Genomic DNA, 14,664 nt, shown 5'->3' with positions numbered 1-14,664 from the left:
GTGGGGTTGGGTTCCCTCCCTGTTGGTTGTTTGGCCTGAGGCGACCCAGCACTGGAGCCTACCCGGTTCTTTGGTGGGGCCAATGGCAGACTCTGGGAGGGCTCACACCAAGGAGTACTTCCCAGAACTTCTGCTACCAGTGTCCTTGTCCCCTTAGTGAGCCACAGCCACCCCCTGCCTCTGCAGGAGACCCTCCAACACTAGCAGGTAGGTCTGGTTCAGTCTTCTGTGGGGTCACTGCTCTTTCCCCTGGGTCCTGATGAGCACACTACTTTGTGTGTGCCCTCCAAGAATGAGTCTCTGTTTCCCCCAGTCCTGTCAAAGTCCTGCAATCAAATCCCGCTAGCCTTCAAAGTCTGGTTCTCTGGGAATTCCTCCTTCCGTTGCTGGACCCTCAGGTTGGGAATCTTGACGTGGGGCGCAGAACCTTCACTCTGGTGGGTGGACTTCTGTGGTATAAGTGTTCTCCAGTTTGTGAGTCACCCACCCAGTGGTTATGGGATTTGATTTTATTGTGATTCTGCCCCTCCTACCATCTCATTGCAGCTTCTCCTTTGTCTTTGGATGTGGGGTATTTTTTTTGGTGAGTTCCAGTGTCTTCCTGTAGATGACTGTTCAGCAGTTAGCTGTGATTCCAGTGCTCTCGCAAGAGGGAGTGAGTGCATGTCCTTCTACTCCGCCATCTTGAACCAATCTCCATTTAATACTTTTAAAAATAGTAAAATCATATAGAACATGTTCCCTGACATTGGCTTCTCCTTTTTTATCCCCCTCATTTTGTTGATTACGCAAGGCAAATTCTGAGATTCATTTTCACTTGGGTTACTTTACTCACAAACCTTACTCGGTTGATTATTTCCCTGTATGTCTCACATTGCCTTATAATTCTAAAGCCCATGTAGTGTTGTTATTGCATACACACACACACACACACACACATATATACATGCTATACATACGTACACTTATTTGAACTAAATATATCTATATATTTATGTTGTATATATTTGGAAGTATTTGTATCTATTTACATTTCTCCCCTCATTGTTGAGCTTGAAGACAGGGAGCTGTTCTGCACAATTTATTTCCCATAGTGTGTGTCCTAGGACATTATGGATAGCGGCTATTCAGTGGAGGTCTCTAAGTTAATTGACACTAAGATGTATAATTACTTGACTCTAAAAGCATTGTTCCGATAATAGTGTAGAAAATAAATGTTAAATTGGGTTTAATTTTTATTGAGATTCTTTTCTCTTCTTATCCATAATACAGGTACATCAAGAGAGTGTACACATGATTGAAGTCACAAGCAATTTGATTAATGAAACTCTAGCAAATCACCCTGAGTGGGCAAAGTAAGAATGTTGTTTTGAGAAAAATAGAGATGGATGGCCAAGGTTCTATGTCTGTTTGCATGAAATGATCTTCATTGATACAGTTACCTTGGAAGAGAAAAGAAATTTGCCAAGGCTTTGATGAATGTTGTCATTTTTGTATAAAAATAACATGTAATGGGATGGTGGGGAGGGGGGAGTTCGTATATATGAATTGAGATTCACAGTTTTCCACATGTTTGTGACTTATTAAGCTTTCACCTACATTGTGTTATATGTTCCTCAGTAGGTTGAAGAGATTATCCCCATTTCACAGATGAGGAGGCAGGATCAAAGGCTAAGGAATTTGTGACAGTCCCCCATGGCACAGTCAGCAGTGTTCCCATATTGTATCGTTTTTGCGGCAGGGTTGCAAACTGTGGCTCAGGGCCAAATCTAGCCACCTGTTCTTATAGAGATTTATTGGAACAACTTATACCCATTCATTTACATGTTGTCTGTAGCTGTTTGGGGGCTACAAAGGCAGACAGAATTGAGTAGTTGTGATACAGATTATATGTTCCGAAAAGCCTAAAATATTTATTTACATTCTGGCCCTTTACAAAAGAAATCTGCCAACCCCTATCTTAGAGGATCTCTTTGTGTGCTTGTTTAATTTGGCTTCTGTGAGAGGGTTTTTATGTCTTTGAGGAGAGTGTTCAGCTGGACTACGCTGTTCACCTAATTGAACTTGATGACAAATTACATGACCTTTTTTACTAACGCCACGGTGGTCACTAATTTATGTTAGGAAATACTCTGCCAGTTGTAAGATTATAAATTGAGATTTAACTTGGTTTTTTCCTTTGACTTGACTTTATTTCTTTATATAAAACCTGCTTAGGACATTCCTTGAACTTGGTTTAGAATCGTATTTAAATATTCTCAGAAGGACTTCTGTTATATTTCTACCCACTTATCTCCTATTACCCAGAGCATACTCAGTGCTTGTTCTCCATAGTTCTGATCAGTTACAAACTGTAGTTATCCATTCAAATGAATAATACTTAGCATTAAACAAAAATGAACTGTCCGTTCATGCAGCAACATGGATGAATCTCAGAATAATTATGGTGAATGAAAGAAGTCAAGCAAACGAGAGTCTATTTGATATGATTCCATTTACGTTAAGTTCTAGAAAACACTAATCTAGTGACAGATCAGTGGCTATCTGTGGACAGGGGTGGGTTCCAGGGAGGGAGTACAGAGGGGCGCAAGGAAACTTTTGAGAGTGATAGGTATGTTCATTGTCTTAGTGAAGGATATAAGAAGTAACATTGATCAGATTTTATTCTGTAACAGTCTCCCTCTGTGCTGTGGAGAAAAGGTGGAAGGTGTTCCAAGACTTGAGCCTCTTAGACCAGTTAAAAGCTAGAGTAAAACTAGGTGAGAGGCAGTAAAGCTCTTAATTGTGGACAGTTGTTGTGCAGTGAACAGGACAGACAGATTTGTAAGATCTTAAGGGGTTAGTTGGTGATTAATTGGGTATAGGAAAACGAAACCTAGCGTGACTCTAATGTTTCAAGCTTTCAAACTTAGTGGATGATGGTGGATTCACCAAGATAGGAAACAGAGAAGCAGATATGGTGGGAAAACTAATTCACTTACTTTTTACCTGATGAGTTTGAGGTGTTTATGGTAAGTGTCAACAGAGGCCTCTAGTAGGCTATTGATTATGTTGGTGTACAGTTCAGGAGAGTGATCTGGAGTGAAGTTAAAAAACTGGCAGCCTTAATTATCTCCTTAGAAGAGGGCTCTTTTTCTTTGGTGGTCATTCTTCGGTAGTGGAAGTAAGTCCAAAGCCCTTCTGTACTGGTTTTCAATTGTAATAGTACTATCTCTACTGTTGTTTTGAAGGCACACACAAACTAGGGAGCCCCAGATCAGAGTAGTTCAGAAAGTTGGTTGTTTTTGTTTTTAATTTTGGGAATAATTATAAAGTTCACAGGGACTTGCAAAGAAATGTATAGGGAGGTCCCCTGGACTCTTTGCCCCACCTTCTCTACTGTAGTTGTCATCTTGTATAACTATACAATAACAAAACCAGGAAATCGACATTTCATTAGTTTTACATGCACTTGTGTATGTATTTGTGCATGTAAATTATATGTGTTCTCTGCAGTTTTATCATGCTTCCTGTTAGCTATCAACATCATGTCAAGATACAGAACTGTTCCATCACCACAAGACTCCGTCATGCCACCCCTTTTAGCCACACCTACCCTCTACCTCCTCCTCCAACATATTCCTAACCCTTGGCAACCAGTATTTTGTTCTCCATATCTATAATATTGTTGTTTGATGAATGATACATAAATCTAATCATAGAGTATGCAGCCTTGTGAGATTGGCTTTTTTCACTTAGCGTAATTCCCTTGAAGTCCACTGAAGATGTTGTATGTAGCAACAGTATGTTCCTTTTTATTGCTGAATAATATTCTGTGCAGGAAAGAATTTAAAAGCTATTTAGACTTCAGTAATTTGTGGGAGGTCTGATTCTTTTGCAGCAGATTAGGGGGGTGGTCATGAATTAATAGTTTTCTTGCAAATCTCAGTACTCAGTGGATTCTTGTCCTGAAGATGGCAGTTGACCATGTGGGAAATTCATGTGGGTGCTCTTAGTGGAGGTGATACAGTTAAGAATTGATTAGATATACTTTCTTCCAGTGTGGTACACATTTTGTGTGCCCTACATAGGTACCTCGACTTCCTGTGGATGTGCTTGGTGAGCTGAAGTATAAATTAGAAAGACTCAGGGTAGGATCAGCCTAGTAGAGCTTCAAAGAAAATGAAGGTGAAGTTGGAACACACCTTAATTCTTTTCCTGGACAGTATCATTAGTCTAGAACTCATTTTCTACTTACTACTCACTAGTCTCAAGCCTGTTGATTCTCAGGACCTGCATTAGGAGATGGCACTACGATGGTACTGAACGTCACTTAGCCCTGCCCTTACTTGGGAGGAACCCAGTAGATGAAGCTGTTTTAAATTGGGGCTGTTCTCTTGGTAGGTCATACTGTGATAGAGATTAATCTTTACCCAGGACGATGAGGGTAGGCCAGTCCTAATTGTAGGAGCTTGGTTTCACCTGAGGGATACCTTTTGACTGAGGCTAGGAGAGTTAGTGATTGGCTGATGTAGTAAATATCTGAAGCAAGAAGCTCTGTTTAGAGGCTGTGGTTGGTATAAGACCAAGGTGTGTCCCAGTTTGTCCCAGCAAAGGTTGCTCAGGTTGTTTCTGGCCCCATGTCTCCTAGAGGGCACTGGTTGTGAGGAGGTCTGGACCGAGCCAAAGCCTTTGACTTGGCCTCACAACAGCTCCTCTTTATCTGTTGCTCTTCGGACACCTGCATGAATACAGTGGCAAAGTGTTTTCACAGCAGCCAGCAAGATTTTTTTTATCAGGCCTAATAGATGTTTGTTAGTCATTAAGGATCTATCCAGATACCTCTGTGAATTTCACACTTTTAAATAATAATACAGGTTATAATTTTCCCCTAAAATGTAGTACCATGTAACTGAAAATATTCAACAGTCTCTTGAAACCACTAATGAATCTATAAATACTGGAGTAATTTAAAAGCTACTTAATTTCTCCCAAGTCATATCTCTATTTAGAGATCCAAATTTCCTGTTCATATTATTATACTATAAGATTATTACATTTGTAAGTGTGTGATGTCTGTGATGTCAGTTAATGAGTGTTTAAAAAATTAAGCTCCAAGAGTTTGGTGCAGTGCACTATATTAGTTTTTCATTTTTTCTTTCTTTATTTTAAATTAGTTGGCTTCCTGAGGCTCAGGTAGTCCAAAGAGCCCTTAATTCCGCGGCTAACAATGTGTATCAGTATGGACGAGAATGGATAACCCACAAGGTAAGGGAAGAGCCTCTTTTTGCATCTTTCTCTTTGCAGGGTCTTCATTGGTAGTGACTTCTTGCTTTGATAAAGCAAAAATGGAGATTCTGTTTAGAACAATTTCTATTTTTGAGATAGGCTTAAATCTGCAAGTCAACAAGCAATATACGATGAAATTAAACCTTCTGGATGATCATATTGATTAGTGCTGGTAGCCTGAACAATCTGAGAGGTAGGCCTTTTGTTTCATGTTCAAGATAGTTCTGATTCATTATTTGTGCTTTAGAACAGAATGATCACTAAGCTTGGGTGGACAAATAAGACTTTGTGGAGAAAAAAGTATTAACACATATTATATTTTATTATTTACTGATAACTGTGCTTGGCAGTTTCCAATTTGTTTCATTTAATCTTTCCAAGAAACTTATTGTAGTCTGAATTATTTTATCCCCTTTATAGATGAGGAAACAGACTTAGCAAAGCTAAGTAAATTCCCTATGGTCATGTAGTAAGTTGCAGAGCTTGGTTTCAAACTGAAGACTAATTCCAAATCCCTTGCTCTTTCTACTGTGTTGTGCTAGAAGTGTGTGCCCGGAACTGAGTTTAGTGCTTTAATGTGGCACTTGAGATAAACCTTGAAGGAATGGAATGATAGGTCCTGGATGAATATAGAGAAGGAAGAGTATATTTTAAGAAGGGGTATTTATGTGATCCGAGATTTAGAGACAGGAAGCTGAAGCTCTGTGAAGGGGAGATGAAAGACAGAGGAGAAGGCACAGTTATCACAGCTAAGATCAGACTCCATGATATGGATTTGGGATATCTCTTTTTTTTCCTGCCTAGTTTTGCCTGTGGAAATGAAGGTAATTTGAAGTTTTAATGTATTGAAGTAATTAGGATTGTCTAGGGATTGACAAGATTTGTTGCAGTGAGATGTGTGCCAGAAAAAAGTATTAGTGTGTGATTTCTTATTTAAAATTCAAAAACAAAATCTCAAAAAAAAAGGTATCTTGGAAATGATATTGTACATGCAGTAATCTGCTAACCTGAGGATGGAATTGTGGTCAACTTAAAAGTTAAGAGAAAAATGTGTTACTGATCTTCCTGGGTCCATGCCAGATAACCAAATCAACTGTCACATGGAAGTTTTAAAAAAGATATTTATTGAATAAATGAAGGATAAGTACAGTTGACCCTTGAACAATGTGGTGGTTAGAGGCGCTGACCTTCTCTGTGGTCAAAAAACTCCCGTATAACTTTACAGTTGGTGCTCATATACCTGGTTCCACATCCTCGGATTCAACCAACCACAGATTGTGGAGCACTGTAGTACATATTTAGTGAAAAAAATCCACATGTAAGTGGACCTGTGCTGTTCCAACCTGTGTTGGTCAAAGGGCCACTGTATGTGGATATACATCTCAGAACTATCATAGAAGAAAGATCCAGTCATTGCAGAAGGCTTTTAGACTTTTATATGTGTATATGCCTGACTTATTCTATGGAAAGCATAGTGTTTAATTTTTGAATTATCTGTTCAGGAGAAATTTTTATTCTGGAATTCTTACGTATTTGGGAAAAGGATAAAGAAGGGGAATTTGGATAGCTGGAGAAATGTGCCTTAGATTTTAAAGAAGTAAATTTCAAATTACTTAGAGAAAAGATAGGTTTGAAACCTTTTGCTCAAGAGTCTAAAAGGAAAGACAGCTGAAGAGAGATGATATTGCTACGAAACATTATAAAATATTTGTGATCCTCATTTGCAAGACACAGGGATAATACATAAAAGCAACCATTGAATGTCCATTAACTGATGAATGGATAAACAAAATGTGGTATATCCACATACTGGGATATTATTTGGCCATAAAAAGGAAGGACGAACTGATACATTTTACAACATGGATGAACCTTAAAAACATTAACCTATGTAAAAGAAGCGGTCATAAAAGACCACATCCATTTATGTAAAATGTGTGGAAGAGGCATGTGTACAGAAACAAAGTAGAGTAGTGGTTTTCAGGGGTAGGGAGATTGGGGAGAAATGGGGGATTGATTACTAATGAGTATGGAGTTTTCTTTTGGGGGGATGAAAATGTTCCAAAATTGATTTTGGTAATCGTTGCATAACTGTGAATGTACTAAAAAACTGTTGAGTTATACACTTAAATGGGTGAATTGGAGGACCTTCAAGATAGCGGAGGAGGAAGAGGTGGAGGTCCCCTTCCTCCCCACAAATACATGAAAAATACGTCTACATGTGGAACAACTCCTACAGGACACATACTGAATGCTGGCAGAAGACCTCAGACTTCCCAAAAGACAAGAAAATCCCCATGTACCTGGCCGTGTGGCTGACAGGGTCTTGGTGCTCTGGCCAGGTGTCGGGCCTGAGCTTCTGAGGTGGGAGAGCCGAGTTTAGGACATTGGACCACCAGAGACCTCCCTGCACCATGTAATATCAATCGGTGAGGGCTCTCCCAGAAATCTCTGTCTCAACGCTAAGACCCAGCTCCATGCAACGGCCAGCAAGCTCCAGTGTTGGATGCCCCATGCCAAACAACTAGCAAGACAGGAACACAACCCCACCCATTAGCAGAGAGGCTGACTAAAATCATACTAAGTTCACAGCACCCCAAAACACAGCACCAGGGCCTCCCTGGTGGCGCGGTGGTTGAGAGTCCGCCTGCCGATGCAGGGGATACGGGTTCGTGCCCCGGTCCGGGAGGATCCCATATGCCGCGGAGCGGCTGGGCCCGTGGGCCATGGCCGCTGGGCCTGCGCGTCCGGAGCCTGTGCTCCGCGGCGGGAGAGGCCACAACAGTGAGGGGCCCGCATACCGCAAAAAAAAAAACAAAACACAGCACCGGACGCGGCCCTGCCCACCAGAAAGACAAGATCCAGCCCCACCCACCAGAACACAGGCACCAGTCCCCTCCACCAGGAAGCTTACACAAGCCACTGAACGAACCTCACCCACTGGGGGCAGACACCAAAAACAACGGGAACTATGAACCTGCAGCCTGCAAAAAGGAGACCCCAAACACAGTAAGTTAAACAAAATGAGAAGACAGAGAAATATGCAGCAGATGAAGGAGCAAGGTAGAAACCCACCAGACCAAACAAATGAAGAGGAAATAGACAGTTTACCTGAAAAAGAATTCAGAGTAATGATAGTAAAGATGATCCAAAATCTTGGAAATAGAATGGAGAAAATACAAGAAACGTTTAAGAAGGACCTAGAAGAACTAAAGAGCAAACAAACAATGATGACCAACACAATAAATAAAATTAAAAATTCTCTAGAAGGGATCAATAACAGAATAACTGTGGCAGAAGAACAGATAAGTGACCTGGAAGATAAAATAGTGGAAATGACTACTACAGAGCAGAATAAAGAAAAAAGAATGAAAAGAACTGAGGACAGTCTCAGAGACCTCTGGGGCAACATTAAACACACCAACATTAGAATTATAGGGGTCCTAAAGAAGAAGAGAAAAAGAAAGGGTCTGAGAAAATATTTGAAGAGATTAGAGTTGAAAACTTCCCTAACATGGGAAAGGAAATAGTCAAGTCCAAGAAGCACAGAGAGTCCCATACAGCATAAATCCATGGAGAAACACGCCAAGACACATATTAATCAAAGTATCAAAAACTAAATACAAAGAAAAAATATTAAAAGCAGCAAGGGAAAAAGCAACAAATAACATGCAAGGGAATCCCCATAAGGTTAACAACTGATCTTTCAGCAGAAACTCTGTAAACCAGAAGGGAGTGGCAGGACATATTTAAAGTGATGAAAGGGAAAAACCTACAACCAAGGTTACTCTACCCAGCAAGGATCTCATTCAGATTCGATGGAGAAATTAAAACCTTTACAGACAAGCAAAAGTTAAGAGAATTCAGCAACACCAAACTAGCTTTACAACAAATGCTAAAGGAACTTCTCTAGGAAGGAAACACAAGAGAAGGAAAAGACCTGCAATAACAAACCCAAAACAATTAAGAAAATGGGAATAGGAACATACATATCGGTAATTACCTTAAATGTAAATGGATTAAATGCTCCAACCAAAAGACATAGACTGGCTGAATGGATACAAAAACAAGACCCATATATATCCTGTCTACAAGAGACCCACTTCAGACCTAGGGACACATACAGACTGAAAATGAGGGGATAGAAAAAGATATTCCATGCAAATGGAAATCAAAAGAAAGCTGGAGTAGCAATTCTCATACCAGAAAAAATAGACGTTAAAATAAAGACTATAGACAAAGAAGGACACTACATAATGATCAAGGGATCAACCCAAGAAGATATAACAATTGTAAATATTTATGCACCCAACATAGGAGCACCTCAATACATAAGGTAAAGGCTAACAGCCTTAAAAGGGGAAATTGACAGTAACACAGTCATAGTAGGGGACTTTAACACCCCACTTTCACCAATGGACAGATCATCCAAAATGAAAATAAATAAGGAAACACAAGCTTTAAATGACACATTAAACAAGATGGACTTGATTGATATTTATAGGACATTCCATCCAAAAACAACAGAATAATACACTTTTTTTTAACATCTTTATTGGAGCATAATTGCTTTACAATGGTGTGTTAGTTTCTGCTTTATAACAAAGTGAATCAGTTATACATATACATATGTCCCCATATTTCTTCCCTCTTGCATCTCCTGCCCTCCCACCCTCCCAATCCCAGCCCTCTATGTGGTCACAAAGCACCGAGCTGATCTCCCTGTGCTATGCGGCTGCTTCCCACTAGCTATCTATTTTACGTTTGGTAGTGTATATATGTCCATGCCACTCTCTCACTTTGTCCCAGCTTCCCCTTCCCCTTCCCCATATCCTCAAGTCCATTCCCTAGTAGGTCTGCATCTTTTTTTTTTGTCATCAGGGAATTTTTATTATTATTATTATTATTATTATTTACATCTTTTTTTTTTTTTTTTTTTTTTTTTGCAGTATGTGGGCCCCTCACTGTTGTGGCCTCTCCCGTTGCGGAGCACAGACTCCGGACGCGCAGGCCCAGCGGCCATGGCTCATGGGTCCAGCCGCTCCGCGACATGTGGGATCTTCCCGGACCGGGGCACGAACCCGTGTCCCCTGCATCGGCAGGCGGACTCTCAACCACTGCGCCACCAGGGAAGCCCTTATTTACATCTTTATTGGAGTATAATTGCTTTACAATGGTGTGTTAGTTTCTGCTTTATAACAAAGTGAATCAGTTATACATATACATATATTCCCATATCTCTTCCCTCTTGCGTCTCCCTCCCTCCCACTCTCCCTACCCCACCCCTCTAGGTGGCCACAAAGCACCGAGCTGGTCTCCTCCCTATGCTATGCAGCTGCTTCCCACTAGCTATCTGTTTTACGTTTGGTAGTGTATATATGTCCATGCCACTCTCTCACTTTGTCACAGCTTACCCTTCCCCCTCCCCATATCCTCAAGTCCATTCTCTAGTAGGTCTGCATCTTTATTCCCATTTTGCCCCTAGGTTCTTCATGACCTTTTTTTTTTTTTTACATTCCATATATATGCATTAGCAAACAGTATTTGTTTTTCTCTTTCTGACTTACTTCACTCTGAATGACAGTCTCTAGGTCCATCCACCTCACTACAAATAACTCAATTTCATTTCTTTTTATGGCTGAGTAATATTCCATTGTATATATGTGCCACATCTTCTTTATCCATTCATCTGTTGATGGACTCTTAGGTTGTTTCCATGTCCTGGCTATTATAAATAGAGCTGCAGTGAACGTTTTGGTACATGACTCTTTCTAAATTATGGTTTTCTCAGGGTATATGCCCAGTAATGGGATTGCTGGGTTGTATGGTAGTTCTATTTGTAGTTTTTTAAGGAAACTCCATACTGTTCTCCATAGTGGCTGTATCAATTTACATTCCCACCAACAGTGCAAGAGGGTTTCCTTTTTTGCCCACCCCCTCCAACATTTATTGTTTGTAGATTTTTTTTTTTTTTTTTTTTTTTTTTGCCGTACGCGGGCCTCTCACTGTTGTGGCCTCTCCCGTTGCGGAGCACAGGCTCCGGACGCGCAGGCTCAGCGGCCATGGCCCACGGGCCCAGCCGCTCCGCGGCATGTGGGACCCTCCCGGACCGGGGCACGAACCCACGTCCCCTGCATTGGCAGGCGGACTCTCAACAACTGCGCCACCAGGGAAGCCCGTTTGTAGATTTTTTGATGATGGCCATTCTGACCAGTGTGAGATGATACCTCATTGTAGTTTTGATTTGCATTTCTCTAATGATTAATGATGTTGAGCATTCTTTCGTGTGTTTGTTGGCAATCTGTATATTTTCTTTGGAGAAAATGTGTATTTAGGTCTTCTGCCCATTTTTGGATTGGGTTGTTTGTTTTTTTGATATTGAGCTGCATGAACTGCTTGTAAATTTTGGAGATTAATCCTTCCTCAGTTGCTTCCTTTGCAAATATTTTCTCCCATTCTGAGGGTTGTCTTTTGGTCTTGTTTATGGTTTCCTTTGCTGTGCAAAAGACTTTAAGTTTCATTAGGTCCCATTTGTTTATTTTTGTTTTTATTTCCATTTTTTGAGGAAGTGGGTCAAAAAGGATCTTGCTGTGATTTATGTCATAGTGTTCTGCCTATGTTTTCCTCTAAGAGTTTGATGGTGTCTGGCCTTACATTTAGGTCTTTAATTCATTTTGAGTTTACTTTTGTATATGGTGTGTTCTAATTTCATTCTTTTACGTGTAGCTGTCCAGTTTTACCAGCACCACTTATTGAAGAGGTTGTCTTTTCTCCACTGTATATTCTTGCCTCCTTTATCAAAGATAAGGTGACCATATGTGCGTGGGTTTATCTCTGGGCTTTCTATACTGTTCTATTGATCTATATTTCTGTTTCTGTGCCAGTAGCCTACTGTCTTGATTACTGTAGCTTTGTTGTATAGTCTGAAGTCAGGGAGGCTGATTCCTCCAGCTCCGTTATTTTTCTCAAGATTGCTTTGGCTATTCGGGGTCTTTTGTGTTTCCATACAAATTGTGAAATTTTTTGTTCTAGTTCTGTGAAAAATGCCAGTTGTAGTTTGATAGGGATTGCATTGAATATGTAGATTGCTTTGGGTAATAGAGTCATTTTCACAATGTTGATTCTTCCAATCCAAGAACATGGTATATCTCTCCATCTGTTTGTATCATCTTTAATTTCTTTCATCAGTGTCTTATAGTTTTCTGCAGACAGGTCTTTTGTCTCCTTAGGTAGACATACAGAGTGAAGTAAGTCAGAAAGAGAGAAACAAATATTGTATGCTAACACATATGTATGGAATCTAAAAAAGAGAAATACGGTTCTGATGAACCTATGTGCAGGACAGGAATAAAGACGCAGACCTAGAGAATGGACTTGAGGACATGGGAGTGGGAAGGGTAAGCTGGGATGAAGTGAAAGGGTAGCATTGACATATATACACTACCAGATGTAAAATAGATATCTAGTGGGAAGCAGCTGCGTAGCACAGGTAGATCAGCTTGGTGCTTTGTGGCCACCTAGGGGGGTGGTATAGGGAGAGTGGGAGGGAGATGCATAAGAGAGGGGATATGGGGATATATGTATACATATAGCTGATTCACTTTGTTACACAGCAGAAACTAACAGAACATGGTAAAGCAATTATACTCCAATAAAGATGTTAAAAAAAGTGATATATATAAAAATGAATGGTTGAATTGTAGGGTGTGTGTTATATGTCAGTATAATTGTTTAAATAAAAAAGAACCATTGAAATTGAAGAGGTAGCTTTCCAATAAGCTCAGATCTTATCCAGCTAAGAATCATGTAAGAATTGGGTCCTAAGAACTAACGTGTAGAAAGGGTCAAACTAGGGGAAAAAAATGTTACACTCAGGAAAGGAAAAGAGTTTTTTATAGGGTGTGTTCAGGTATGAACAGAGAGGGTTCCTGTCTGTCTGCCCTCAGCCTCCTTTGTCAGCCATATCTCCCATGTCCTCTATGCATTGTTTGGGTTCTACTCAGACCTCCCAGTTTACTATTTTCTCAATATTCAGCTTACTTTTGTCATACAACATCCTTGCTTTAACTCTCCTTTCTACTTGTATTCTCTTTCTAAAATTTGTACCTAGAGATATTGCCCTGATACAGCAAGAGAATAAGTAATGAGCACATTTCCTCTGTCCCTTCTCTGATGACAAGAATGAAGAAAGTGACAGCCAGTGCACAAACATGTCAGGCACTGTTCTAAATGCTGGCGAAAAGCAGTAAACCAGAAAGAATTACAACTCTTCTGGAGCCTTACATTCCGGGTGAAAGGAGACAAACATTAAATGTGCAGACAAATAAAAGTTTCAGATCTGAAAGTGCTGTGACCAGAGTAAACAGAGTGATGTGGTAGAGAGTAACTCCAAGTGATGCTTTAGCTAGAATGGCCAGAGAATGCCTCTGAGAAGGTGATGTTTTCACTAAGACTTGAATGGTGAGAAGGAGGCAATTTATGAAGGTCTTCGAAAAGAATGTTTCAAGTTGAGGGCATAGAAAATTCAGAGGCCCTGAAATGGGAAGGAGCTTGAATGAGGGGAAGAAAGGTCACTGTGGCTGGAATAAGGAATGTGGTGATGAAACAAGCCTTTAGGTCATAAAGAACTTGGGATTTTAATTTAGCTGCAAAGGACTTTAAAACAGGGATATGACCAGATTTAGGATATTGAAAGCTCATTTTGGCTGCTTTATGGAGAAGTGGGCAAGAATAAAGAAGGCAGGGAGACCAGTTGAAAGAGTATTCTGATAGTCCAGGTGAGATGTTGATGAGTTGGACTAAGATTGTAGAAGTGGAAATTGAGAGAAATTGTCATATTTGGGATATGTTTTTGAGGTTGTCTTGACATGAATTGCTCATGGATTGGTTATGGAGTGCAAGGGAAGGAAGTTTTTGGTTTGTTTAACTAGAAGGATAGCTGTACACTTAGATGAAGAGAATTGGAGGTGGTAGTGGGGTGTAGGTGTTGCATGTAGATTGGTAATTCTGTTTCAGGGCATATTAAATATCTTAAGTAGACATACAATCGGACATACCTAGCTGGAGCTCAAGGGAGAGATCTGGGCTGTAGATGGAAGTTTGAATATCAGATAGTACCCATGTGATTGGTAGAGATGAACTGTATTAGTTTTGGTAGGGCTGCCATAACAAAGTACTATGAACTTTGTGCTTCAACAACATAAATTAATTTTCTCACAATTCTAGAGGCTACAGGTCCAAGATCAAGGAGTCAGCAGAATTGGTTTCTTCTGAGGCCTCTTTCAGCTTGGCTTATAGATGTCCTTTGTCTTCACATGGTCTTCCCTCTATGTGTGTTTATGTCCTTATGTCCTCTTTTTATAAGAACATAGTAATATTGAATTAGGACCTACCCCA

The 14,664-nt window shown here is 40.2% G+C and overlaps 1 protein-coding gene across 1 annotated transcript in view; it reads left to right on the top strand.

The window, feature by feature from the left end:
• The window catches only part of TMEM245 (transmembrane protein 245), a 101,692-nt gene that overhangs the window by 46,496 nt on the left and 40,532 nt on the right, over positions 1 to 14,664 (top strand). The window contains exons 8-9 of the mRNA XM_081237156.1: positions 1,273 to 1,355; positions 5,157 to 5,247. Of these exons, the coding sequence (XP_081093282.1) occupies positions 1,273 to 1,355; positions 5,157 to 5,247 (174 nt within the window). The remainder of the gene's footprint in view (positions 1 to 1,272; positions 1,356 to 5,156; positions 5,248 to 14,664) is intronic.

Source organism: Mesoplodon bidens (genome assembly GCF_964165515.1).
Source record: "Mesoplodon bidens genome assembly, chromosome: 6".
Classification (NCBI taxonomy): domain Eukaryota; kingdom Metazoa; phylum Chordata; class Mammalia; order Artiodactyla; family Ziphiidae; genus Mesoplodon; species Mesoplodon bidens.
This window is presented reverse-complemented; position numbering and strand designations above follow the sequence as displayed.